The sequence below is a fragment of the Rhinichthys klamathensis genome, unplaced genomic scaffold (genome assembly GCF_029890125.1).
Source record: "Rhinichthys klamathensis goyatoka isolate OS25496 unplaced genomic scaffold, OSU_Roscu_1.1 h1tg000262l_1, whole genome shotgun sequence".
In the NCBI taxonomy this organism is placed as follows: Eukaryota; Metazoa; Chordata; class Actinopteri; order Cypriniformes; family Leuciscidae; genus Rhinichthys; species Rhinichthys klamathensis.
Window position 1 is genome coordinate 2022606 of NW_026606783.1, and position 26286 is coordinate 2048891.

The 26286-nt window shown below is 38.3% G+C and overlaps 2 protein-coding genes across 4 annotated transcripts in view; both read right to left on the reverse strand.

The window, feature by feature from the left end:
- Positions 1–12216, reverse strand: part of nbn (nibrin) — a 33367-nt gene extending 21151 nt beyond the window's left edge. Inside the window, exons 1-7 of the mRNA XM_056267648.1 lie at positions 12098–12216; positions 11072–11193; positions 9286–9413; positions 8135–8294; positions 7607–7710; positions 7367–7484; positions 612–802 (exon numbers count right to left, since the gene is read on the reverse strand). Coding sequence (XP_056123623.1) covers positions 612–802; positions 7367–7484; positions 7607–7710; positions 8135–8294; positions 9286–9413; positions 11072–11193; positions 12098–12128 — 854 coding nt within the window. The 5' untranslated portion in view covers positions 12129–12216. The remainder of the gene's footprint in view (positions 1–611; positions 803–7366; positions 7485–7606; positions 7711–8134; positions 8295–9285; positions 9414–11071; positions 11194–12097) is intronic.
- A 1948-nt stretch (positions 12217–14164) lies between these two features.
- On the reverse strand, positions 14165–26155 carry fam189b (family with sequence similarity 189 member B). 3 transcript variants are annotated; one of them, XM_056267609.1, is made up of 14 exons: positions 24958–26155; positions 24428–24484; positions 24224–24331; positions 23994–24110; positions 20044–20151; positions 19780–19940; positions 19350–19449; positions 18649–18721; positions 18153–18378; positions 17712–18037; positions 17409–17477; positions 15802–15971; positions 14954–15088; positions 14165–14846 (listed from the first exon to the last, which is right to left on the reverse strand). In XM_056267609.1, the coding sequence occupies exons 1-14, from the start codon at positions 25183–25185 to the stop codon at positions 14595–14597; spliced, it is 2130 nt and encodes a 709-aa protein (XP_056123584.1). In that variant the 5' UTR covers positions 25186–26155; the 3' UTR covers positions 14165–14594. The 3 variants fall into 3 exon arrangements, with proteins under 3 accessions (XP_056123584.1, XP_056123583.1, XP_056123585.1); XM_056267608.1 differs by having other exon boundaries at positions 18153–18429; positions 24958–26154; XM_056267610.1 differs by lacking the exon at positions 24224–24331 and having other exon boundaries at positions 18153–18429.
- Between the last annotated feature and the right edge of the window lie 131 nt (positions 26156–26286).

Here is a 26286-nt window from a genome sequence, read left to right on the forward strand (position 1 = left end):
GGAAAAACTCAAATCGCGCTCGTGCGTTCGTACTTCCTAGCTCATTTTCTCATGGGCGAGCCAAATTCTCTGGGAGGGCAAAGCAGAGAAAGGGGAGGTTACCTTTCCTCCGTATGACGTCATACGGAGGAGATTCAAGATCAGCCCGTCTGAGCTTTCATTTTCTCAAAGGCAAAGAAAGATAGCCAAAGCTCGGTTTACACCGATTGAAATTTCTAGCCACTGGGGGACCATATACAGGCTAGGGGAACTCATATTAATGTTTAAAAAAAACAGAAAGTGAAAATTTCATGTCAGGGGACCTTTAACAAACAGAGGTATAGAAATTCTACATTGATTTAAAAAAAACTGCTGATATCGGATCGGTTCTGAAAAAAATGGTATCGGTGCATCCCTAAAACAAACACACAACAAATACATGCTTATACAAAATGGACTCAATCAACAAACAAACGGTAAATATTTTTTTCTTTTTTGAAACAGTAGATGGAACAGAATTATCATATAACTCAATATACAGAATAAGAATATACAGAATATACAGAATGCTATATTGTCTGAACTAATAACAGACAGCATAGACTGCGCATCCACAAAAAATCCACACACACCTGTGCAGAATCTGGGCCACAGAATCCACCCACTTCTTGGAGTTTGGAGGGATCACAGCCTGGGAGTTTCCCGATATCATGTCAACCACACAAGTGCTGCTCGACTCCAAGAGTGAAACGGGCAGAGAGCCCTCGTCCAAAAGCCGAAACACCCCACCTCCACAACTCACTGCCAGACTCAAACGCTTCATCTGAAAAGATACACAAAACATCAGTGACTACAACAATAAAACACTGACTGTAATTCAGATGGGATTACAAGGATTTTCTAAATTGTTTTAACCTAATTACAGCTATGTCCTGCAAGAGAGAAAATTAAACTGCAAATTAAGATTAAACTGATGTAATTGAAGCCTGCTAGCTAATAAAAAGAACAGGATGGGCCTTTTAATTTGTCACACAACAACAAGAAATTGAACATTTGTTTGCTGTAAACATACATTAAAAAAAAATGTTAGTTTTACTTTAGTAAAAATCATTATAGAATTTTTGGTTCATTTAAATTAAGTTGAAATAAAAAAATATATATAAATACCTTGACAACTTTTCTGAAATAAAACAAATATAACTTGATGTACTAAAATTAGTAAAACAAAAAATGAATTTTTTTTTTTAACTATACAGGAAATGGAATATATATATAAAAAAAAACACTAATAAAAAACCAGCACACAACTAAAACTAAAATTAAAATAAGACTATATTTGTAAATAATATTATAACAACACTGTTCCAAATACTACAAAAATAAATTTGAACTTTTGGAAAAAGTTCTTTCTGGGTCTCCAGAGGTTAAAAACTTCTCCCTCAAAAAAGAAAATGACCATGTGACCCCACTGCACTGCTGTAGTTTCTATCAGCAGGTATTCGCTCACAAACGAACCTGCTGGCTTGGCTACAGAGAATATACCAGCTGTTCGACATCACATGGTCTGCTCTTACTCTGAGCTAATCAGCACTCTTTTACACCTCCTGATTAATACAGAACAGCAGGGAGGAACTCCTATGTGACATGATCCAACTTTCACTGTATTTAACAACCTAATGAATTAAGATTTTTCAGAGGAAAAAGATCAAAGATAAAGAATACATGAAATTGGTAAGAAAGGTCAGAGTGCTTGTAACTGGTAATATTGTCCAGCATTACAGAATAATTGATAAATGAAGTAGAAATGAAGGAGTCTTTTCATAAGTTAACAAAAATGAAGATGTCTTAGGAAGAAAAAAAAACTTCTGCACAAACTTGGGTATAAAGGTAACATTTTTCTTATGTAGTAACTGGCCACGTGAACTGATAGGAAACATGAAAGTGAGACAATATCACAATCCTTTGGCCTCATATTTAGTGAAATAGGCCACATCCCAGTGCGATGCCAGCAGCCAAACCAGAATACAGTGGGGCACATACTTTTTTCATCCCCTGCTGATGTTGTAAGTTTGCCCACATTCAAAGAAATGAAGGGTCTATAATCTTTATGGTAGGTTTATTTTAACGGATAGAGATAGAATATCAACCAAAAAATCCAGAAAAACACATTATATAAAGGTTGTAAATTGATTAGCATTTGATCGAGTGAAATAAGTATTTGATCCCCTACCAACCAGCAAGAATTCTGCCTCCCACAGATTGGTTATGTTCCCATGTGGAACACAGATTAGTCCTGTCACTTTAAGAAAGTACTCCTAATGTCCTAATGTCCTAATGTCAGTGGACACCTGTCCACAGAATCTGTATTTTCCATTCCAACCTCTCCACCACCATGGGCAAGACCAAAGAGCTGTCAAACATACCAGATTGTAGACCTGCACAAGGCTGGAATGGGCTACAAGACCATCAGCAAGAAGAGCTTAGAGAGAAGGAGACTTGTTAGTGTGATTATTCAGAAACGGAAGAAATACAAAATGAAAAATCAATCGCCCTCGGTCTGTAGCTCCATGCAAGATCTCGCCTCATGAGAAAGGTGAGAGATCAGCCCAGAACTACACGGGAGGAGCTTGATAATGATCTCAAAGCAGTTGGGACCACAGTCACCAAGCAAACTATTGGTAACACACTACGCCACAATGGATTGAAATCCTGCAGCGCCCGCAAGGTCCCCCTGCTCAAGAATGTACAGGCCCATCTGAAGTTTGCAAAAAAACATTTAATGATTCAGAGAAGCCTTGGGAGGAAGTGCTGTGGTCAGATGAGACCAAAATCGAACTCTTTGGCATCAACTCGCCGTGTTTGGAGGGAGAGAAATGTTGACTATGACCCCAAGAACACCATCCCTACAGTCAAGCACAGAGGTGGAAACATTATTCTTTTGGGCTGTTTCAGGGTACAGGACGACTTCACTGTATTGAGGGGCTGATGGACGGGGCCATGTACTGTCAAATCTTGGATGAGAACTTCCTTCCTTCAGCCAGAACACTGAAGATGGGTCGTGGATGGGTCTTCCAGCATGACAAAGATCCAAAACATACCTCCACAGAAACAAAGGAGTGGCTCAATAAGAAGCATATTAAAGGAGAACTCCGGCGCAAAATGAACCTTTGGTCTAATTACACATTGTTACCTAGTCAACCGTTATCTGAGATTTGTTTTCATGAATATCGAATGTAAATAGTTTTATCTCTAAAAACAGTTTAGCCTATAAAGCTAGTATAATGCTAGTATATTGGGCATCGAGTAATGACAAATAAAAATCGCTTGTTAATACCACTAACAAGGCTCAAAATAGCCCCACACTAGCACGGTAGCATAATGAGGGTCCCTACCTTCAAACCGAAGCATTGAGAACTTTGTCAGTGTCCAGACAGTTTAATAAGAAGATATTTAATACATACAGTCAACTTCGCGTATACAGGCAGAAGCCATCTTTGAAAAGCAGTCTCTACCCGTCGATCTACGAACGCCGATCCAAGCCTGCTGTTCGCGCTCACCTTATCACAACTTATAGCTCGTTCACATCTCACCAGCGCACTTGGATCGGCGTTCGTAGATCAACTGGTAGAGACTCTTTTTCAAAGATGGCTTCTGTCTGTATACGCGAAGTTGACTGTATGTATTAAATATCTTCTTATTAAACTGTCTGGACACTGACAAAGTTCTCAATGATTCGGTTTGAAGGTAGGGACCCTCATTATGCTACCGTGTTAGTGTGGGGCTATTTTCAGCCTTGTTAGTGGTATTAACAAGCGATTTTTATTTGTCATTACTCGATGCCCAATATACTAGCATTATACTAGCTTTATAGGCTAAACTGTTTTTAGAGATAAAACTATTTACATTCGATATTCATGAAAACAAATCTCAGATAACGGTTGACTAGGTAACAATGTGTAATTAGACCAAAGGTTCATTTTGCGCCGGAGTTCTCCTTTAAGGTCTTGGAGTGGCCTAGCCAGTCTCCTGACCTTACTCCTACTGAAAATCTGTGGAGGGAGCCGAAACGTTAAGTTGCCAAGCGACAGCCAAGAAACCTTAAGGATTTAGAGAGTATCTGTAAAGAGGAGTGGACCAAAATCCCCCCTGAGATGTGTGCAAACCTGGTGACCAACTACAAAAAAAGTCTTACCTCTGTGCTTGCCAACAAAGGTTTCACAAGTATGAAGGCATGTTTTGCTTGGGGATCAAATACTTATTTCACTCAGTGAAATGCAAATCAATTTATAACCTTTATATAATGTGTTTTTTTCTGGATTCTTTGGTTGATATTCTTTCTCTATCCGTTAAAATAAACCTACCATAAAAATTTTAGACCCTTCATTTCTTTGTAAGTGGGCGAACTTACAAAATCAGCAGGGGATCAAATGATTATTTCCCCTTCTGTATATATACAGTGGGGAGAACAAGTATTTAATACACTGCCGATTTTGCCGGTTTTCCCACTTACAAGGCATGTAGAAGTCTGTAATTTTTATCATAGGTACTCTTCAACTGTGAGTGATGGAATCTAAAACAAAAATCCAGAAAATCACATTGTATGACTTTTAAGTAATTAGTTTGCATTTTATTGCAAATTAATGATGTATCTGATGTATCAAATTCTGATGTATCAACTAAGTATTTGATACATCAGAAAAGCAGACCTTAATATTTGGTACAGAAACCTTTGTTTGCAATTACAGAGATCATACGTTTCCTGTAGTTCTTGACCAGGTTTGCACACACTGCAGCAGGGATTTTGACCCACTCCTCCATACAGACCTTCTCCAGATCCCTCAGGTTTCGGGGCTGTCGCTGGGCAATACGGACTTTAAGCTCCCTCCAAAGATTTTCTATTGGGTTCAAGTCTGGAGACTGGCTAGGCCACTCCAGGACCTTGAGATGCTTCTTACGGAGCCACACCTTAGTTGCCCTGACTGTGTTTCGGGTCGTTGTCATGCTGGAAGACTCAGACACGACCCATCTTCAATGCTCTTACTGAGGGAAGGAGGTTGTTGGCCAAGATCTCGCGATACATGGCCCCATCCACTCTACCCCTCAATACGGTGCAGTCGTCCTGTCCCCTTTGCAGAAAAGCATCCCCAAAGAATGATGTTTCCATCTCCATGCTTCACGGTTGGGATGGTGTTCTTGGGGTTGTACTCATCCTTCTTCCTCCAAACACGGCGAGTGGAGTTTAGACCAAAAAGCTCTATTTTTGTCTCATCAGACCACATGACCTTCTCCCATTCCTCCTCTGGATCATCCAGATGGTCATTGGCAAACTTCAGACGGGCCTGGACATGCGCTGGCTTGAGCAGGGGGATCTTGCTCGCGCTGCAGGATTTTAATCCTTGACGGCGTAGTGTGTTACTAATGGTTTTCTTTGAGACTGTGGTCCTAGCTCTCTTCAGGTCATTGACCAGGTCCTGCCGTGTAGTTCTGGGCTGATCCCTCACCTTCCTCATGATCATTGATGCCCCACGAGGTGAGATCTTGCATGGAGCCCCAGGACTGAGGGAGATTGACCGTCATCTTGAACTTCTTCCATTTTCTAATGATTGCGCCAACTGTTGTTGCCTTCTCACCAAGCTGCTTGCCTATTAGTGCTGCATGATTAATTGCAACGAAACCGCAACGCGATTTGTGATTTTTTTTATGCACAGCTTGTCAGTCCAATGTGGCTGATCGGTAGTAAATGCTGCTTCATCTGAACGCCAGAGGGCGCTCTCACGCAGACACGCCAAATATGCCCCGCTGCAGAAGTACAATAACACACATCATTCCAGGAAATCCCTATCGGGCATCATCGCTGTAGCTGAATAAACAGAAGATTTAAACACTTTGATTGTTGATTAAACATGACTTATAAATACACGGCTGCCTTATTCTGTGTAAGAAGCCACATCATCTAACAGAAGGATGCTCAACTGTCATTATGAAGTAAGTTTGGAGTAAAGCATGTTATTAAATGTTGTCTTTTGTTGGACAGGAGGTTCATAAATGATTCTCATGTTTAAAAAGATGTTTGACGTGTGTTGCTTTTTCAAATGCACACTATACGTGACTCAAACTCACAGTGCTTTCAGATGGAGCCGCGTTTAAGAGCCGTACATCAATGACAATCTGCGCATAAAAAAAACAATCGCAGCCTTTGCGATTTCAAAATCGTGATAAGCCAAATCAGTTTAAAGTGCGATTACATGGAAATTGAGATTAATCGTGCAGCCCTATTGCCTATTGTCCTGTAGCCCATCCCAGCCTTGTGCAGGTCTACAATTTTATCCCTGATGTCCTTACACAGCTCTCTGGTCTTGGCCATTGTGGAGAGGTTGGGGTCTGTTTGATTGAGTGTGTGGACAGGTGTCTTTTATACAGGTAACGGGTTCAAACAGGTGCAGTTAATACAGGTAATGAGTGGAGAACAGGAGGGCTTCTTAAAGAGAAACTAACAGGTCTGTGAGAGCCGAAATTCTTACTGGTTGGTAGGTGATCAAATACTTTTATCATGCAATAAAATGCAAATGAATGACTTAAAAATCATACAATGTAATTTTCTGGATTTTTGTTTTAAATTCTGTCACTCACAGTTGATAAAAATTACAGACTTCTACATGCTTTGTAAGTGGGAAAACCTGCAAAATCGGCAGTGTATCAAATACTTGTTCTCTCCACTGTATATCCTGCTTTTAATGTATATAAAATATATAAAACTGACCATTCATTTACACGACAACAGCGTTTTGGTGGCCTGAGATCGCAAACTTTGAAGTAGGTTTCAAAGTGCAAGTTTTTGAAAACTATTTTGAAAGCAATACTGTTATCATCTCCGTGTAAACTTCAAAAATGTGAATATGTGAAAACGGTGGAAATTAACATTATAACATTATAGTATGACTTTTTTATATTCCCGTATTCATTGTATTATATGTGGTGTGTTTATGTATTGTACTACCTATGACTAGGTTTTATAATTCATAAATACACTACTGTTCAAATTTAAAGGGTTGGTAAGATTTTTTTCTTTCTTTTTTATATTAAAGTCTCTTATTCACATTTAATCTCCAGTCATCAATGTCACATGATCCTTCAGAAATCATTTTAATATGCTTATTTTGTGATCAGGGTTTTTCAGGATTCTTTAAATAGAAGGTTCAAAAGAACAGCATTTATTTGAAATGGAAATCTCATTTCTTTGCATCCTTGCTGAATAAAAGTTTTCATTTCTCTCCCTCCAAAACAACCCTTTGAATACTAGTGTATAAAAGTCATAATAATATAATGTTAACAGTTACAGTGATGGTATAATTTATAATATTAGTAGTAGTTAAACAATCCCTCTTACCTGTTTAGAGTTCAAAAACAGAAAGGTTTTCCCCTTGAAGAGGCTCTTTCTCTCAGGTCGTGCACTCAGATCCACGTCCTCTTTAGCCAGGCTGGGCTCATCAATCGGAGGCCTAAATCTGATCAACACAAAACACAGCAACATCTGATCTATAATGTCTATTCAAAATATTGCGTCACAGCTATTTAAATGAAAAAGAACAAGCAACTGTGAGCGAGAGAGAAAAGAAACATTCTGTACCTCTCAGCTTTAGGCAGTGGCAGTTTCTGCTGCACAGCCTTGATAAACGCGCTGAAGAATTCAGGCTTTACTATAGACCGACAGCACAGCAACGCACAGATCGTCTGCCAAAAGAGACATTGATTCAGTGAATGTTTAAGTTTACCAGGGAACTGAATAAGCCCTCAGGGATCAAATGAAGTGCTTAAAGGTATACTTCACCCCAAAATGAAAATTCTGAAATCATTTCAGGTGTTACAATTCTGAATAAATTTCTTTGTTTTGCTGAACACAAGGGAAGAAGTTTTTATTTAAGAAAGTTAACCAGGTAACTGTAACCAGGGCACCATTGACTTCCATAGTAGGAAAAAAAGTCAATGGTGCCCCAGAACTGTTCAGTTTCCCACATTCTTCAAAATATCTTCTTTTGTGTTCAACAGACCAAAGAAATGTATACAGGTTTGGAACAACCTGAGGCTGAGTAAATGATGGCATCATTTTTAAATTTTTCGGTGAACTATCCCTTTAAGAGGTCAATGGCTTTCTTACCTTAATGGTAACCTTTACAGTGGGCATGACGAGATGCGTGCATTCAAGTGTCCAGGAGTTGACAAGTCGCCCTCCGATAGAATGCACATCTTGAGAGAGGGAGGCTTTCCCTTCGTTATCGAGACACGATGAACACACCACAATACACTCTTTCTCCAAACTGAGTGGGGAAACGGTGCTTATTATTGGCCTCATAAAACGATACAAAACTAAATACATAAACAAGCATTAAACATAATGAGAGAATAGCCTAAAGCAAATAAAGTAAGCAACAATGTCACATTTGTGAACAAATAATTTTTTTTTAATTGGATCTTTTCAAGAACTGTTTGATCAGAATCACAAAACTGGTCTAATTGATTCGTTCACAAATTGGACTGAAGTGGTTCTCAAATTCAACTTCAGCAAATTTACATTCTCTTCTTCACACAAACCATATGACCACCAAAAAACTGTGCACAAGTCTTATAGACTACTTCTATAATACTGAAAGATTGTGTACTTCAGTTATTTTTAGTCAGATGCATTTACATGCCTCAAATGCAATCAACTGTATTTTTGTTTACAAAAGTGTGACCCAAATGGCCCATAATTAGCCCCTTAGGTCATCAGGTTACAGTATCATTGGCTCTCCATAGGATGTTATTGATTGTTTGTGGAACATTTGTTACCAAGTATAAAGGTCTGGTCTCAAAGACAGTACCATGGGTTTAAGATTATTTGAAGGCAACATGATAACATCTCTGCTGAAGAACTGCTACACTACACCTTTAATCAGTTCTTTTCCCTACAATAACTCTGGTCAAGCTTACTTATTTTATGTATTAGATAATTCGAATACATTGGCGAGCCACCCAAACGACTGCTCGGCCAAATATAGAGACATCTAACAATTCTTTTTGAAGCTCGAAAGCTTCAATAATCATTCATTGTAGCAACAAGGGGGGGAAAGTGTCCAGTCCTCAATTGGTTCTCCATTTGTAGTGCATTCAGAGATTCTCCAATTTTAGTGCACAGACGGAACACCATAGGCTTTTGGAACAACATATGGGTCATTTTTTTTTATTTTTGGCTCAACAATTCCTTTACCACTATCAGCCATTTGTAAAGCATCCTTACATACACAAAGGAATACATAGTCACATACAAACCTGAACTTGCTCTGGAAGACACCAAATGTGATTTTGTCTCCTGTCTGCAGGGTTTTTGTGGAGCCAGTCTCAAGCTTCTCACCATTGATGAAAGTGCCGTATTTAGAGCTGTCCTTCAGAGTGACTGCCTGCCAACAGTATAAAAACAAGAAAGCACCCTGTCAGACTCAAGATTTACCACAAACTACTGTCAACTAATCCATCTAAAATACAGCTGTAAGGGAAACGGGGCCCTCTAGGGCATGAAACCTGCAAGCACGCATTTACAGAATGCAACGCCATCTCAAGTTAAACATGAGGGTATGGGATTTGCAAAACGGCCGGCAGATTTTGAAAATACACAACTCAAAAGGTCCAACCTTCCTTCCTCCAACGCTGGCCCTGACTCCACCCATTCGAAGAACATGAACGCGCAATCATGCATCTGCAAAACTCAGATGCGCGAGAGGGGGGGAGGGGGGTGGGGGGGGGGGTATGGTACGACCGTTTGATTGACGCATTTTCTGTCCAATGATTCTAGGTGGTCTTGGAAATGATTGGCTGGAGTTTTTTTAGTCCTGCCCGTTCCACAGATGATTAAATTGCTTAATTTTAATTTCATTGCTTCTAACTCAGTGGCTCTAAGTGGGTTAGGAATAGGATTTCAAGTGATTTTGAAAAAATGGTCAAAAAAGAAAATCACAAACCCCACCTTTAACTATCAAATCCGGAGCTGGCTTATGAAGGTATTTTTGAAGCAAAACTGTGACATTGGAATTTGAAGTTGTAGAGAATAGCCACACATATTTATCAATACATTTAAAGTCACAGAGAAAAATCTTTTAGGAGTTTTGTTGGATTTTTTTCTTCTCCAACAAACACAACACCTTCTTAAATTCTGCATTGCAGATGCACAAATCCTATTCTTCGAATCACAATCACATACGCTCCCATTTTTGTTTAAAAAAAAGGTATTCAACTGATTATTAAGAGGACAGCACTAAAGTTTGCTTATATTTTCAACACGGTTTGGTATTGTAAATCAATACCGCGGTACTATCATATACCATAGTTTAAAAGATGACAAGTGATCTATCAAAGCAGTACATTAATTAAAATGGACATGTGAAAAAAATGTATCTTTTTTTAATTTCTGACTCTTTTAAAATACCTATATCAAATTACTGTACTTTTTAACATATAAATTTTATTTCTAAATGCATTTAGCAATAAAAATCTATATTCTTAGTTGTTTTCACAGTCAGTACATTTCATTTTCTTCCCCTAAAACTTTCCAACAAGCTATTAGTAATATACTAATATAATTTATTGCATCCTGAATTTAAATAAGGACTCCACAACAAGAATGACTAGGGGAAATAATGACGCACATGATTACTCTTCTGCTGAGTAATTAGCAAAATAACAAAAAAACAAAACAATAAGTAGTAAATTAAAATTATATTACTTTGTGAAATACTTTCCACAATGTTGCCTTTGAGACAATCTCATTAAGCAACCTAAGATATGTATGGACAGACTAAGAAAGCCAAGGAAAAACAAAGCCAAGATGACTTTTGCATGTTTGAAGAAAAGTGCAAATAATGTTTTTGACAATATAAGTCAAAGGCAGTGCTATTCATATTCTCCAATCTGAGTACACCTTTCACTGTGGTGGTTTGGTGTATAAGAATGACAGTGGGAGGATGTACAGAAGCATTCATAGTATTAGTGGGCTTAAACATCTCTTCATTGAAGAAGCTCTTTGTTTTTTTTATTCAACATTATACAGCACAGAGTTACTGACCTGCTCAGTGACAGTGAGGTTGGCATGCACTCGGCTGATGGACTGATCATTGGACAACAGAATCTCACAATTCTTACGGCCGACCACATACTCCTGACCCGGGAACAGAACGACACATTCCCCTAGAAACAGAAAGGAAAGAAGTGAATTAAGGCATCCCAAGCTATCCAGATAATAATTACTGGAAACATGGGGAATTTCTCTTGTTAAATGACAAAATCTTTGTCTGTAAACAATAATAATAAAATTTAATCACATTTGTAACCACCATTTACTTTTGAAGGGTCTAAAAGTGTTGTTGAACTATAGTTGTCCATTAGTTAAAGTGCAGACTGTCTTTATTTCATGTCAACATGTTTTCATGGCAGTCAGAAAGATGATGTCTGGTACACATATCTGGTACATAAAATAATTCAGGGGTCTGTTATTGATGTAGGCCATTATTAAGATTGCTCTGTCTAATATAAATCATAACCATAAAAAATGTAAATGGTGACATTTGTGACAATTGTGAAACCCAGAGCCACGTTTTGAATAAGTAACTGATTGATTCACATTATAAAATCAATTATTCCTACTTCTTATTGAGAAAATGATCAATTTTAACTCTACATTCTAGTCTACAACTAAATAAAACAAACAGGAATAAAACAAATACTCCCACTTACTTTACAAAAAAAAAACTTTTTGCAGTTTGTTTTAATGGGACATCCAATGAGTAAAATACCCTTACCTTGTAGAATTAGATTAGTTAATTTGATGTTAACATAATAAAAGTCTTGACATTAATAACATAGCCTTTTACACAATAATTATGTACTCTGCCTCTCTATGTCTATCCGTGACTGTATACAAGTCTTTAGAAGTCGTCCCATAAATAGGAAGACTTGTTATGTAAACCGGAACTTATTACATTACCATTTTTATTGCTTGGATGGTCTGCAGTTGGTCTGGATTTTAAGTAACTTACTGCCGTAGTACACTAAAAGACCGAAAAACCGAGTCATTTTGCACATAAAACGTTACCTCCAGCTTCGGATGTTTGCAGTTTCCACATTTCAATACTTGTCGCTTTCTAGAGAATGAATACTTCTATGAAAAATATACTGTAGCTGTAAAACTGAACAGTATGAAGTGGCGCGCCACAATTACATCTTCATGTGCGACGTAATCAACTTCAGTTTCAAAATAAAAGTCCTACAGCGCAAGTGATGGAAGGTTCTATTCATGTCTAAGAATCGGTTCTTTCAAACAGTTTGTTTCCAAGAACAGCGATTCTTAACGTCATGACGTATCGTTCAGCACAGGGTTTCCTAAACAGGAGTTCGGGAATGTAACATTAAAATAAATTAATGGGGCTGCACGATTAATTGAAATAAGACTAAAAATCGCGATTATTAAAGCAAATGTATGTGACCTTTAACCGACATCAGAGAACTGTAAACATGCATAAATTAAGTTAGTGAAATATTAACTTGAAAAATATGGCCATACTTTCAGTATATTTTACGTATTAAAGGCTATTTAAATAAAATACAGTCTATGATAAAATGCGAACAAAAAAGTTTCGAAACCTGGTTCTGCCCAGTTTTGTGAACCAGTTCAACCGATTCATTAAAAAGATATGACTCAGGTCATTCACGAAACAGACACCGCCTCTCACCAGAGACTTTTACCTTTCAAACTAAATCTAAATGTATATTTTTCAGTGTTAAAAAAGTAGACACAACGCATGAAGAAATGACAGTGAAATTGATAAATGATTTTAAAACTTTCCAGATGTGTATACATTTATTTATGTGTTCTTTTTTTATATATTACATAACTTGCATTAAAAGTTCATTAAATAGAGCTGTTTTTAAATGTTCTTTTTAGGCATCATATTTACAGAACAACAGTTTTTCGTCAGTAAGTGTAGAGTTTTTTTTGTTTTGTTTTTTATAAATAGCCCATAAAATCCTTAAATTAAAATATTCCACTGGGCCATAACATGTCAGTGTATGCAATAAAAGAGGTAGAATATCAAGCTCTTTTTCAGACTTGGTTTCAGCGCTTGAAAAAGTTGCAGAATGTGTGTGAGCATATAAGGTTCCGTGCATCAAAGTTATTTACATATATAACAATTGTATTAATGCATTATTAAGCAACATCGCTACCGATTTAAAGCCATTAGCATTCCAAAGCACTTCTAAACAATTGACAACTGCAATTATTCCTTTAGATGTACATCCATTTCCGAAGATAACAAAGTAGATACACCAGAAGTCCATGGCTGTCTTTCCAATGTGTTATTCCCAAAGGGTCTAGAATGAAAAAGCCTTGAACATATCAGTTTGACAGTGTTCATTGTCTCACTTCCAGTTCAGTTTTCATAGGTATCTTTCAAAATAAGGTCCCAACTTTCTTTAAAACTTCAAGTTTGACATAACTGTACAAGTATGTTTATTGCCAGATAATCATTTATATTATAAAATCCTAAATTCCCTCACACATTCTTTGCATTCTAGCTTTGGTGTTAAGTCAAAAAGAGAAAACAAGCCTTCTCATTACATGCAGAGGCATTCTGTATGAAACTATTATACAGACTGGGAAGCAAGACTCCACCATGAGAGACAGACAGACGCAAAAAAAACAAAGCTTCAAATGAATGATCTTAGTTGTTTTAAAAAAACATGCACTTAAAAAAAAAAGAAAGAAAAAAAGCCAATGAATCCTAATACATAATTGCTGCATCAACCTCAGCTGTTGTGACAGTATAAGATAAAAAGAACAATTTTATATATGCAAGATGATGTTTGGATATATTTAGCTACGCTAACCAAGATGGTCAATACGTTAAAAGCATTTTGTGGCTGGTTACAACATTTGAGTGTGTGGTGTTCACAGATTCACAATGTGAATTCCAGCACAGGTTAGATATAAGTAGCTGAACATTTTATATCTGACAACTATTTTATGACAGAAATATCCAATGATGCAAACTACTCTTTTTTTGTCAAATTTCGCCATTTCAAATTGAAATAATAGGCTGTATTATGTGCATGATTCATGTAATTCATAACTGAATGTGATTAGAACAGAAACAATTAGCTGTTTTTAAATATTTGTTTGAGACAAGGTTACGGCCATGTATGTTTGTATTTGCATGAGTGCATTGTTATGAGCTGTGAGGATAAGAAGAGGTGTCAGAGGTGCTGCATTCTTTCCATATCCATGTAAACACAGTGAGCAAGAAAAAGAAGCACTAGATGGAACGAAAAAGAAAAGAAAAAACAAAATGGAAGAGAGTTTGTCAGGCACAGAGAGCAGTGGGTATGAAGGGTTAAACTCACAAATATTGGGTGTAGTGTTCAGTCTTTTATTATGGTGAGAACAGCTAAAAACTTCATCAAGGGTAGCTTCGCATAACCCCGTCTGCAAGATAAATTCCTCATCTCAAACCTATTTCCCACCTGTTATTCTTTCCTCAAATTTCCCCTCTCCCTATTCATGCAGTGATTTATTCCAGAATCCGTGGCCCATTTCAGAGGGCAGATTCAGAGTAAAGAGCCCCTGATGATCCGTGCGGCGGTGGGTGGAGCCTGCGCAGTGATGCGACTGATGTTGAGTTGAGGTCTCCGCAGCTACGCAGGTGGATTCCCCCGGCCCTTACAGGGTCATCATCGTGCCGACGGGCGTTATGGCGACTGTCGCTATGGGAGTGGTGGTGTCCACGGCAATGGTGGTGGACGTGCTGCTGCTGCCCCCTGTTGGCTCCTAGAGAGTTACGAAGCACCTTCATAGCAACACAAACATGCAATGGGTTATTTTAGTACTAAATTGTACCATACAAAATTCCATCTGAACTAAATGATTTTATTTATGGTATTGGCTATGTTTTACCTGCTCTAACGGCAGATTTCCATCTCCTCCTGTCCTTCTTTTAGGCCCCTGAGTACAGTTTCCAGCATGCTCAGTTGCAGGGGCCAAGTTACGTTTGGATCTTTGCAGGAAACGTTGAACTAAATTTCTGGTGACCTGAAAGGAAAGGTAAAAAATGAAAATGATAAATGTGAACAGTGCAATATGTCATACAATGTACTCGTGTGGACATGTGAATTATTTACACAATCCAAATTTGAATTGAATTGAAAATGTTTGTCTTCATATTTATACATTTAACATTACAGAAATATGAGGAATGATTTATTTAGCGCTTTACTATGTACTACTGAAAGTGCTTTAAAATCATATCTCCCTCAACCACCACCAGTGTGCATCATCCACCTGAATGATGCGACGGCAGCCACAGAACAGCGGCGCCAGTGTGTTCACACCAGCTATAGGTGGAGAGGAAAGAGAGTGATTGAGCCAATTCAAATGATGGGGATTATTAGGAGGCCATGATTGATAAATGCCAATGGGGGGATTTGGGCCACACACACTACCACACGCACTTTCGAGAAGTGCAATGGGATTTTTAATGACCACAGAGAGTTGGGACCTCGGTTTAACGTCTCATCCGACGTGTCCCCATCACTATATTGGGGCATTAGAAACCACACAGACCACAGGGTGAGCAGAACCCCCTGCTGGCCTCACTAACACCTCTTCCAGCAGCAACCTGGCTTTCCCAGAACGATTCCTATCCTGATACTGACCAGGCTCAACCCTGCTTACTGTAGCTTCAGTGGGCAACCATGCTACAGGGTGATATGGCTGTAGGGGATCAGCATATTTCGGGGTCTAACCTTGAGGTCTCCAAGTGAGCGTGCACAGTCTTTGGGTAAACGCAGCGAGGTGGCTGGAACCTGTTTTGAAGGCAACCGGCTACTTACAGCCTTAATACTGCCCTTTCTGGGCAGGGAAGCAGGAAGGGCCAGAGAGGAGCGAGGTAACAAACCAGCTCCAGACGATACCCCTGGATGACACAAATAAACCAAAGAAAATGTAAATATAGGGGGCAGAGAGACAAATTAATAATAATAATAATGTAATACAATTTTGTACATTATTAATAATAATGTAGAAAAATAATAATATAAAATAAATTGTTTTTACCTTTGCAATGTTATTTTAGTGTTACTATTAATGTTCAAATTTATATTAACTATTTAATATAAATGATTTTATAATTAATAAAATTGTTTTTTAATTAGTAATATGTTTTTTAATTAGTAATATTGTCATTTTTTATTAGTTTAAAAAAAAGAAATATTTCTATTTTTTAAAAAAAAATCAGTTAGTGCCAAGGCAACATTTCTCATTTTCGTTTAGTTTTTTTCATCAAATTATTTCGAATAATTATTTAAAAATATCGCATGAGAAATTAACTCCCTTGCCTTGGATGGAGGTTTGCCGGCAAGTCTAATATAGTTTTTATCTGATCCATCCTTCCACATCAGGGATCTTTAAAAAAAAATCAAATTATAAAACAGATGCATGTTCATAACATTAGCATTCTTCAGAAGGATATGCAGTTTAGCAGGTGCTTCACAAAAAAAACAGCACAAAGTTTGACAAACCACATTCTATTGTTATCGTTATTCAGGAATGATAACATTTATCTAACTTCCTCCTTATTACTGTCATGTCCATGTCTTATTCAGTTTCGTTTTGTTTTCATTGTCACCATTCGCCTGACATCTAGTTCATTCATGTTCGGTTGATGATCTTTCTTTGTGTATACAGAATAAGCCCAATGTTTCTTCTGTTCCTTGTCTTGCATTTACGTTTATGGTGGTTGTGTTTATTAAAGTTTATTTGTATTGATTATCGTAATCCTGCGTCACGCATCTCTTCTTTGAGTTAGGTCATGTTGCTAAACAAGAATAGCTGCTGCTGAAGTGTAAATGAAACTCAGTCTCAATAAATGGTATTTTTGAAATGAAAGCAAGTGATGAGTTTTGAAACTTGAAATTAACTTGAATTTTTTTTATTTCTCATGATATGAACCCTTTAAATTTACTAGGGATAGTTACATGTTTAAAATATACTTTTATTATATGCTACCAGGGTTATTATCATTAACTAAAATTATTTTAAACTTTAAAACAAAATTATTAATTGAAATAAAGCTAAAATACAACATAAATATTAGAAAACTGGAAATAAATAAAAAATAAAGATAAACTCAAACTAAAGCTAACCTAAAAATAAATTAAACCTAAATATTAATATAAAAAAATCTAAAACTAATAAAACCACAAAAAATATACAACTAAATTAATCAGAAAAATTTAAACTGAAAATGTAAAATATTATATAAATAAAATTAGAATAACACTGTGTGCTACTCCTAATCATAATAATTATACATAATAAACGTCTCTGTGGCCTGAGAGTGCTAAACTCTAACCAGTTTCAGATGAGGTCTGCGATCCCCCCTCACTGACTCCTTTACTGCCTCCTAAGAGACTGAAATCACCTGAGGACAGAAGAGCACATGCAAAAACGCACGTGACGTCAGACGCTTTACAAGTAATGTGCATTACATAATCAGATTACTTTTTTGTTGTAACAAATACTTTATAATTTACACTTAAATATTTAAGTTACAAGTATTAAAAAAAGTTTTTAAAAGTAAAAACAGGAACAGACAAAATTCATGTTTTCACATCAATCTCAGACAATGCAGTTTGTTAAATATGTATGTTTATACCAGTGTCAGTCGAAGAGCTAAGCCCTGGTTCACTGTGTGACCTCAAAAGGGGTAAAAACCCATCGCTGTCTTTCCGATCCCGTCCAAATTGCTCACGTAAGCATGGCCTCAGAAGGAGCGGTCCAGGAGTGTGGTCCGTGCAGTCTTCAGCAGGACCTGATAGGGCTGTGGTAGGTGGGTTGCGAAATGCGGATGAAGAGTCCCGTCGGGAGGGCGTGCAGAGCCGAACTCGGATTTCCGGGATAAAGGAATGCTGAGATCCCGCTAAAAACTCTAACTGAGAGCAGCTACTAGCCAACAGAGCTTGACGCCTCAGCAATGGAGACCTATGGAGAAAATAATTAGTGATTTTAAAATAATTTTTAAACAAAGTGATTTTAAAATAATTAGTAAACAAAGTGATTTTGTTTAACAATTTTTAATGATTTAACTCTTTCCGACCTGTAGGTAGAGGTGTTGTATGAGCTGGGGGAGGAGCAGGAGTTCGATCTCTCGCCTCTGAAACAATGCCTGCCGGAAGGAGCGGCCACCATTCCCTCAGGATGCTGTGTGGAACGGAAGCTGGCGTACTCTCCCCCCTCCCCTCCCTCGCTGTCCCCCCGTGGTCGTGCCCGCACACCGACACCCACTTCCATGAGGCAGGAGTCCTCGGATGGGGAGCTGTCATCTGGAATATCCACAATCTCAGACATCAACAGAGAGCCACTGTCCATTGACACTGAGAGAGAGAATATACAAAATGTGCACATATACACATGGATTCGATCATTCAATAGTATTCATACGCACTCGGCACACCAGTGAAAGAGATGGAGGATTACATAAAAGATGGGATGTTTTGACAAAAATTTATCACAGAAGACACATTTGAACTGAATGTCACTGAAAACACATCTTAACACAAGGTGTAAACAGGGCCTGTTTCCTGAAGGCTCACCTTCAGCACTGAAAGCCGTGGATGTTCCTCTCTCTCCAGACAGCTCACCAGCTTGAGTGTCAAACACTGTGGCCTATAAATAGTGAGAGTGTCATCATGACCACAGTATTACAAGATAATGATGATGATTACAAAGCATGATGATAAAATATGAAATTTGGACTTAATATACACTACTATTCAAAAGTTTGGGGTCAGTGAATTTTTTTTTTTTAAAGAAATTAATACTTTTATTCAACAAGAATGCATAATATAAAAATAATCATTTGTTACATTAATATAGCGCTTCTCTCGGCACTCAAAGTGCTATACATATGGAAGGGGGAACCTCCTTAACCACCACCAATGTGCAGCATCCACCTGGATGATGCGACGGCAGCCATATTGCGCCAGAACGCCCACCACACACCGGCTTATTGGTGGAGAGGACACAGAGTGATGAAGCCAATCATTATGGGGATGATTAGGAGGCCATGATGATGGACAGGAGCCAAATGGCAAGTTTGGCAAGTAATCAAAGATGAGTCAACTCGATGCTCAACAAGGCTGCATTTATTTAATCAGAAATACTGTAAAAACTGCAATATTGTTACAATTTAAAGTCCCTTAAAGACCCCTTAGGGATACAATTATTGACTACAGGGGGACTTTAAATTGACTAAAATTGACTACATGGGGACTTTTTTTTTTTTTTTAAGTACCTGACTAGAAGCCCTTTGACCCATCACTGCCTCATAAGGAGGAGGACAGTCAGTAGGGTACAGAGGCACTGGACTCTCCATTGATCCATTATACGTGACACTGCAGGTACACACAGAAAAACAAGGCATGAGAAAAAAAAAAGAAAAAAAGAAAAGGCATGACACGGAAGGAGTGTAGTTAAAATGAGCAGATGCCTATAGAAATATAAACAATATTTTCAGAGTGATAAAGAACATTTACCTGAAAAAAACTGAGAACCATTTAATGGAACAATACTCTACCAGAGCATTTACCAGAGCATCTCGTATGTAAGCCTCACTAAACATGTTTTTAAAGGTTTTCCTAAAAGTTTTGTAGGGTTAGGATATTGTATTAGCTCAGTATGAAAAAACCAAAATGATGGAAAAACAAATGTGTGTGTGTTTTCACCTCTGTGCATCGGTCTCAGAGCTGCAGGTGTATTCAGGAGGGTAGTAAGGTGGTGGGGGAATGGGTGGAACAAACTCCTCAAAGTCCATCATGTTACTGAGAAATGCATCCTGAGGAGTGGTGCATTCTGGGTTTACAGAACGGGAGCGATGAGGAGCCAGCTACAACAAACAAAGTTGGATGATAGAAACATGTTACATTGTAACATTATACTATTAGTAAACCTAGTGTTTCAGTGTAAAGATTTTGTGCATTTTGTCTCACAAGATGCAGCAGGTCCAGAGAGAAGATATGAATGCTGCAGGTGACCGTGGACAGAGTGCAGATAATGGTGGAGAGAATACTGAGACCACAGGCACTGAACAGCAAGTCCTGCACACACATATGCAGTAATATTATGGTTAAATTCATTCTTATTCAGGCACCTGAGCTATTTGTTTGATTTGGGGGTCTGGGAGCATCAAGTTAAAGGATGTCCATAAAAACAAAAAACTATACTACTATACTCCACTATGCTACTTTTGGCCATCTCAACGTGCAGTCACACTTACTGTTGTTTGGCAAATTTTCACAGGCGAAATCCAAATGTTGCGGGAGAGGGTGATATATTTCCCAGAGCAGATTTCGAATCGGGTTGGTCAACCAAATTCGCTGTGTTGACCAATAAGAAAGCTGCTTGGTTTGAAAGTGACTAATATGTAAGTCCTGCTTCATACATTACTACACCATTGACAACAGACAATGGACCTTTATGCCTGCAAACTTTTGCTGAAATTTCGCTAATGTGACCACATCTTAAACATTGGCAACATTGGGTTTTGTTCACTAACCGTGCGTATGCATGAATTTGTGAGTGAAACATGCGTACAAATGTCTTCACGAACAAATCATTCAAATTGACTCTTCAATAACTTTTGTACTAAAATGTATTCTAAATTTATGGGGGGGAAATTACTGAAACCATACAAATATTAAAATACTGATGAAACTTTAAACATATTATATTGTTATACATAACATATACATAACATACATAACATATACAATATATTTTTGTGTCTTGAGAGAATGTCAAATGTTTGCTAAGATTGACAAAAAAAAAAAGGCTGCGCAGAAAGTCCATAAATAGACACCTACCTACACATTGTGAATAAGGTGGAAATTTTTTGTGAGAATTTCTCCTGGTGGCCGGTTGCATAAACGGCTTAGACTAGTCTTAAAGGGTTAGTTCACCCAAAAATGAAAATTATGTCATTAATGACTCACCCTCAACTCGTTCCAAGCCCGTAAGACCTCCGTTCATCTTTAGTTTAAGATATTTTAGATTTAGTCCGAGAGCTTTCTGTCCCTCCATTGAAAATGTATACACGGTATACTGTCCTTGTCCAGAAAGGAAATAAAGACATCATCAAAGTAGTCCATGTGACATCAGTTCGTTAGTTAGAATTTTTTGAAGCATCGAAAATACATTTTGGTCCAAACATAACAAAAACTACGACTTTATTCAGCATTGTATTGTCTTCCGGTTCTTTTGTCAATCCGCGTTCATGAGTCCACAGTGACGCTGCTGACGTGTATCTGGTGCGTCCGTGTATTCGGGTTCAAATAAATATGGCTGGGCAAAAAAATGCACGTCTTCCTCTGTGTCGAAATCCTTAGACATGTTTGCGAAGATTGTTTTGTTTACAGCGTGCGTCTCCCTCAGACTGTGAACGAAGCTCGGGCGCACCAGATAACACGTCAGCAGTGTCTTACATCATCAGCATCACTGAACGCGGATTGACAACAGAACCGGAAGAGAATACAATGCTGAATAAAGTCGTAGTTTTTGTTATTTTTGGACCAAAATGTATTTTCGATGCTTCAAAACATTCTAACTAACCCACTGATGTCACATGGACTACTTTGATGATGTCTTTATTTCCTTTCTGGACAAGGACAGTATACCGTACATACATTTTCAGTGGAGGGACAGAAAGCTCTCGGACTAAATCTAAAATATCTTAAACTGTGTTCCGAAGATGAACGGAGGTCTTACGGGCTTGGGACGACATGAGGGTGAGTCATTAATGACATAATTTTCATTTTTGGGTGAACTAACCCTTTAAAAGTTAGTCATCTGGGGGCGTATTACAGAAACTTTCTATCTCAAGTCTTAAGTTAAGATCTGACAAGTTAATTTAGGATTTTTTACAAATTCGTATTACAGAAGCAAATCTTAAATTGATTTAAGATTCTTATCCTATCTTACAAAATCTCATCTTATCTTAAACCCCTCCATCGAGTTCGGTAATCAACTCTCAGGTCTGTTACCAAGCAACCAACGAGTGCAAACAACTGCTGTGAAGTAAAACGGAAAAACTGGAGAATGGAAAAACAAAATAAGTGGTGCTTTGCTTTTCATTAAGTGAAGTTTTGATCAGCTTGGTAGAAAAGGCAAAGCCTAATCCTTTTATTTCATAGGAGTCTGTAATTATTTAAGTCTTTCTTCATCTTGTATCATTAATAAATGTGACGTCATTCTCAGACAGGGCTATCATTATGTGATTTGGCTTCCAGTTGGCAGTTGGCTTACAGATTATGTATAGCTGGCTTTCAAATAATTTTGAAGTTAGGACACCATTGGGGTTGTCCTAAAGTTAAGACAGTTTTTAGGATGTTTTGTGGAGTTAGGATGCTTCTATAATACCCTTTTCCTATCCGTAGTTAGGATAAGATTATGCAATTAAGAAATGTCCTTCTGTAATAGCTTTTGTCCTAAATGAGGTCCTAACTAAAATTGCCATGGTTACCAAACATATAAGATAGGATTCTTAAAGGGGTCATATAATGGTACATGCACTTTTACAAGTTGATTGTACTGAAATGTGTGTTGGCAGTGCCTGTACACAAACATCATAAAATGATAAAAATCCATCCAGTGTTTTTGTTTTAATCTCCTTATATGTTTTTCCCTGTCTCAAATCAAGCTGTTCGACCGTGTGACGTCACACGCTCGGACGCCCCTCCCGCGATTGTTGATTGACAGCCGGGTTTCAACACAGACCCGCCCTTGCTCGTGAGCCAGCTGTCAATCATAGTCTGCGCGGACCGGCGCGGTCATTGTTGATATGCTGGAGCACTGTCTATGAGCAGAATGGCGTCTAAGTGATTGTGGTGTTCTGTTCTTGGGTGTAATAACGAACACAGTCATTTTAATGTTCCTAAATCCGAACCGCTGAAGACGCAGTGGCTGAGTTTGTTTTCGAAGGGAATATTCCCCATGAGCAACATCAATGCTTTCATATTTGCGCGAATCATTTCACACACCAGACTGATTATAAACGAGGAGGGTCAGTATAAAGCTGGTTTTGCTAAGAAGCTGCTCCTGGACCGGTACCAACTATTCGTGTTCCTGCTGAACCTCCAAAATAACTGAAGTGAGTGTAACGTTTTATTAATCTTTAATATTTATATTAATCTTTGCAAATCGCTAGATGCACGCTTCACAATGAATGCGTCTAAGGTTTACACTCAGGGTACATTACGGCATGTTTTCTATGTACGATGTTCTCAATATAATTCATAATCCCACGTCTATAATAAACAACGCGTTATGGTTATTGTGTTACAAACGGTGTACACAGAACAGAGAGGCGGGGTGAGCAAAGCTCATTAGCATTTAAAGTCATATGCACTGAAACGGCGTGCTGTAAACAGAGCTGTTTTTGACCAGGTAAAATAAGTGTTTTCTTACAATACTAATGAGAATTTTTAATTAAAGTATATTACAAAGTTTTAATTTAGACTCTAAAGAATCATATTAGCTTGTACAAAAATGGCATTATATGACCCCTTTAAGTTAGGATCTTTCTGTAATGCGCCCCCTGGGTTTTTTTCTTATTTTTTTTTTCTTAAAGACTGATCCTATTCTTTTAAAGTCAGTTACATATAATGGTAGTTTGGTGTAATTTGCATTGGAAAATTAAAAATGATTACCTCTTGTCTAACTGCTAGTTGGTTAAACTAGTTCTTAAGACAGTCTTACCTTAGTAATCTTTAACTTCTTTAACACCCTTAACTTGGGGGTCTCATTTTGTATTTCATAACATAAAAAAAAAAAAAAAAAAAGTCACTGATTACACTGACATATCATTTTCATTTGTTAAACTTTTCATTTGTGACTTGAAATAAAAAATGTGCAAATCTTGTTTACAATCTTAAAAAGCAGATACCTTGAGCTGGTGACGCACAGCGTGGCAATCTGAATGTTGGTAGAGCACTAGAGTCTCATCTTCTGTTGGAGAGCACGTCTGCTTTGGGTCACAGCAAAGACACAGGCGATTCTCCATCTGGAACAAACACAGATATTATTTGAAGAGAAGAGAAGAGAAGAGAAGAGAAGAGAAGAGAAGAGAAGAGAAGAGAAGAGAAGAGAAGAGAAGAGAAGAGAAGAGAAGACTACCTGACAGGTAACATAAGACTTGACCATCTGTGCATTCTGACATGACAGCATGGAACCAGCCAGACTGAGAATCACACACACTGCAGACAGCAGCATGAACAGCGACACCTGAACGAAACAAAAACATCATCACTGCAAAAACTAAAGACGAGCAGACAAATGCACACAATTAAGAGATCATGTCGAGATGATAAAGGTACATACGACAAGAGTGAAGGGCCTCCTCCAAGATATCACACCCACTACTCCTGATGCCACAACCTGTAAAAAGGTATACTAGATCAAGGGATAGATTTTCTGTCCAATGTCCAAAAGTCCAATGGAGCAATTTATGTTTTTACGGAGCCAGGCCCAGAGCCAAGTTTTCTTTTTTTCTTTTTTTTTGGAGCTCAAATGAACCCACACCTCAATTTCATTATGTTGAAAAGAGTTGCCAGTATATATTATTTTTTTAAAAATCTACAGATTTTTTTTTTAGATAGATAGATCAGAAATATTAGATAGATAGATAGATAGATAGATAGATAGATAGATAGATAGATAGATAGATAGATAGATAGATAGATAGATAGAAACATTATTCCATGTTTAGTTTCTTATTATAATAGGAGTTTTAAAAAAACAGTGTCCATAATAATAATAATAATATAAAACAGTACATTAAATATAGCATGATCCACTGAAGGAAACTGCTGACATGTCATGCCATTGTTAATATATTCAAAGAAACTTACGAAGAAGCCAGCCCAGAAAGGACAGGACTGTCTGACACGGGGTGATGAGGTGAAGGCCAGGCTTGTGAAGCTGAAGGCCAGCACCATGGCCCCAAGCGCAAGGTGACACAAGCCCAGGTACAGCAGCAGGCGCGCACTGGTCCTCCCAGACATTCCTCGGCGACTACCAGACAAAGCTCGAGACCCTGACATTGAGGCCACGCTACTGGAGTCCGACGGTGAAGGCATGATGGCTACTGAAATACCTCCTAAATTATGGGACTATGTGACAGTTCAAAAGATATGGTATGTGAATGAAGATGCTTCTTTAAATATACAGTTAGGGTCTATAGGGTCCTAAAATGAATCCCACAGCTGTTAAAACTGAACTTGACACACATATGTGGTGTTAACATTTATTCTTGGCGTCGTACATCTGCATTCTCCAATCCTTGATCTCGCTCGCTCCATCGCCCACCTGCCGTCTCTCTCCCCCCGTTCCCGCGGCATTGCGGTACCCAGAGCCTTTAGCAGGCCGAGTGTCTGCTGCATCCGCAGGCCAGAGAAGCAGCTTTGGCCTTCTGGCTACTCCGCGGAGCAGGACGCGCGGAACAGGACTAAAGAAACAATCCCAGTCCAGCTCACATCGAAGTGTATCTTCCCCGGGTTTCCACTAGAGATCCTCACATTCCCCGCCTGAGCTCGGAAGAGACGTCTCATGAAGCAGAACAGTATCAGGAGAGGAAAGGGAACGATCGACAGAAAAAGGAAATAAAATTTACGAGGACAAACTCGCTCACTCGCTATGTTGTTCCCATGATGCATCCGTTTGTTTTGTATAATAATTATAACGCCATGGTGTTCCAGGCTGTGAGGGAGTTTGATCCTAGATCCAGTCTCCCCGTTTTCCTCCCGCAGTCACGAGGACACCCGTCCCGTTCGTATCCCGGACATGAGCATCACTACGTAATCGCGCCAGACTTGTAAGTGTCTTAGCTTACGTTGTTATTCACGCCTAATATATTTACGTCACGTAAACGTTATCCGACGCCATTTCAGCGTGACTCAGTTTTAGAAAGATAAAATAGACAGCGCATTGTGGTAGCACGTGTCCCTAATATTTGTTCAATGCGGCACCGCATTAACCCTACGCGAGGTGCTGATGCTGCACTGAATAGGCGGTTGCTTGGCAACCTACTTCGACAGTCGCAACGGTTGGCGATCTTTCCGCGCATGCGCAACATATATAGCTTTGCACTTGCATCGAAGAAGAGGTGAGAAATACGGGAGTGGCCAAAGGGGATGTCCGGCCCAGGATTGACATCTTCAATCTACGAAATATTAATAACT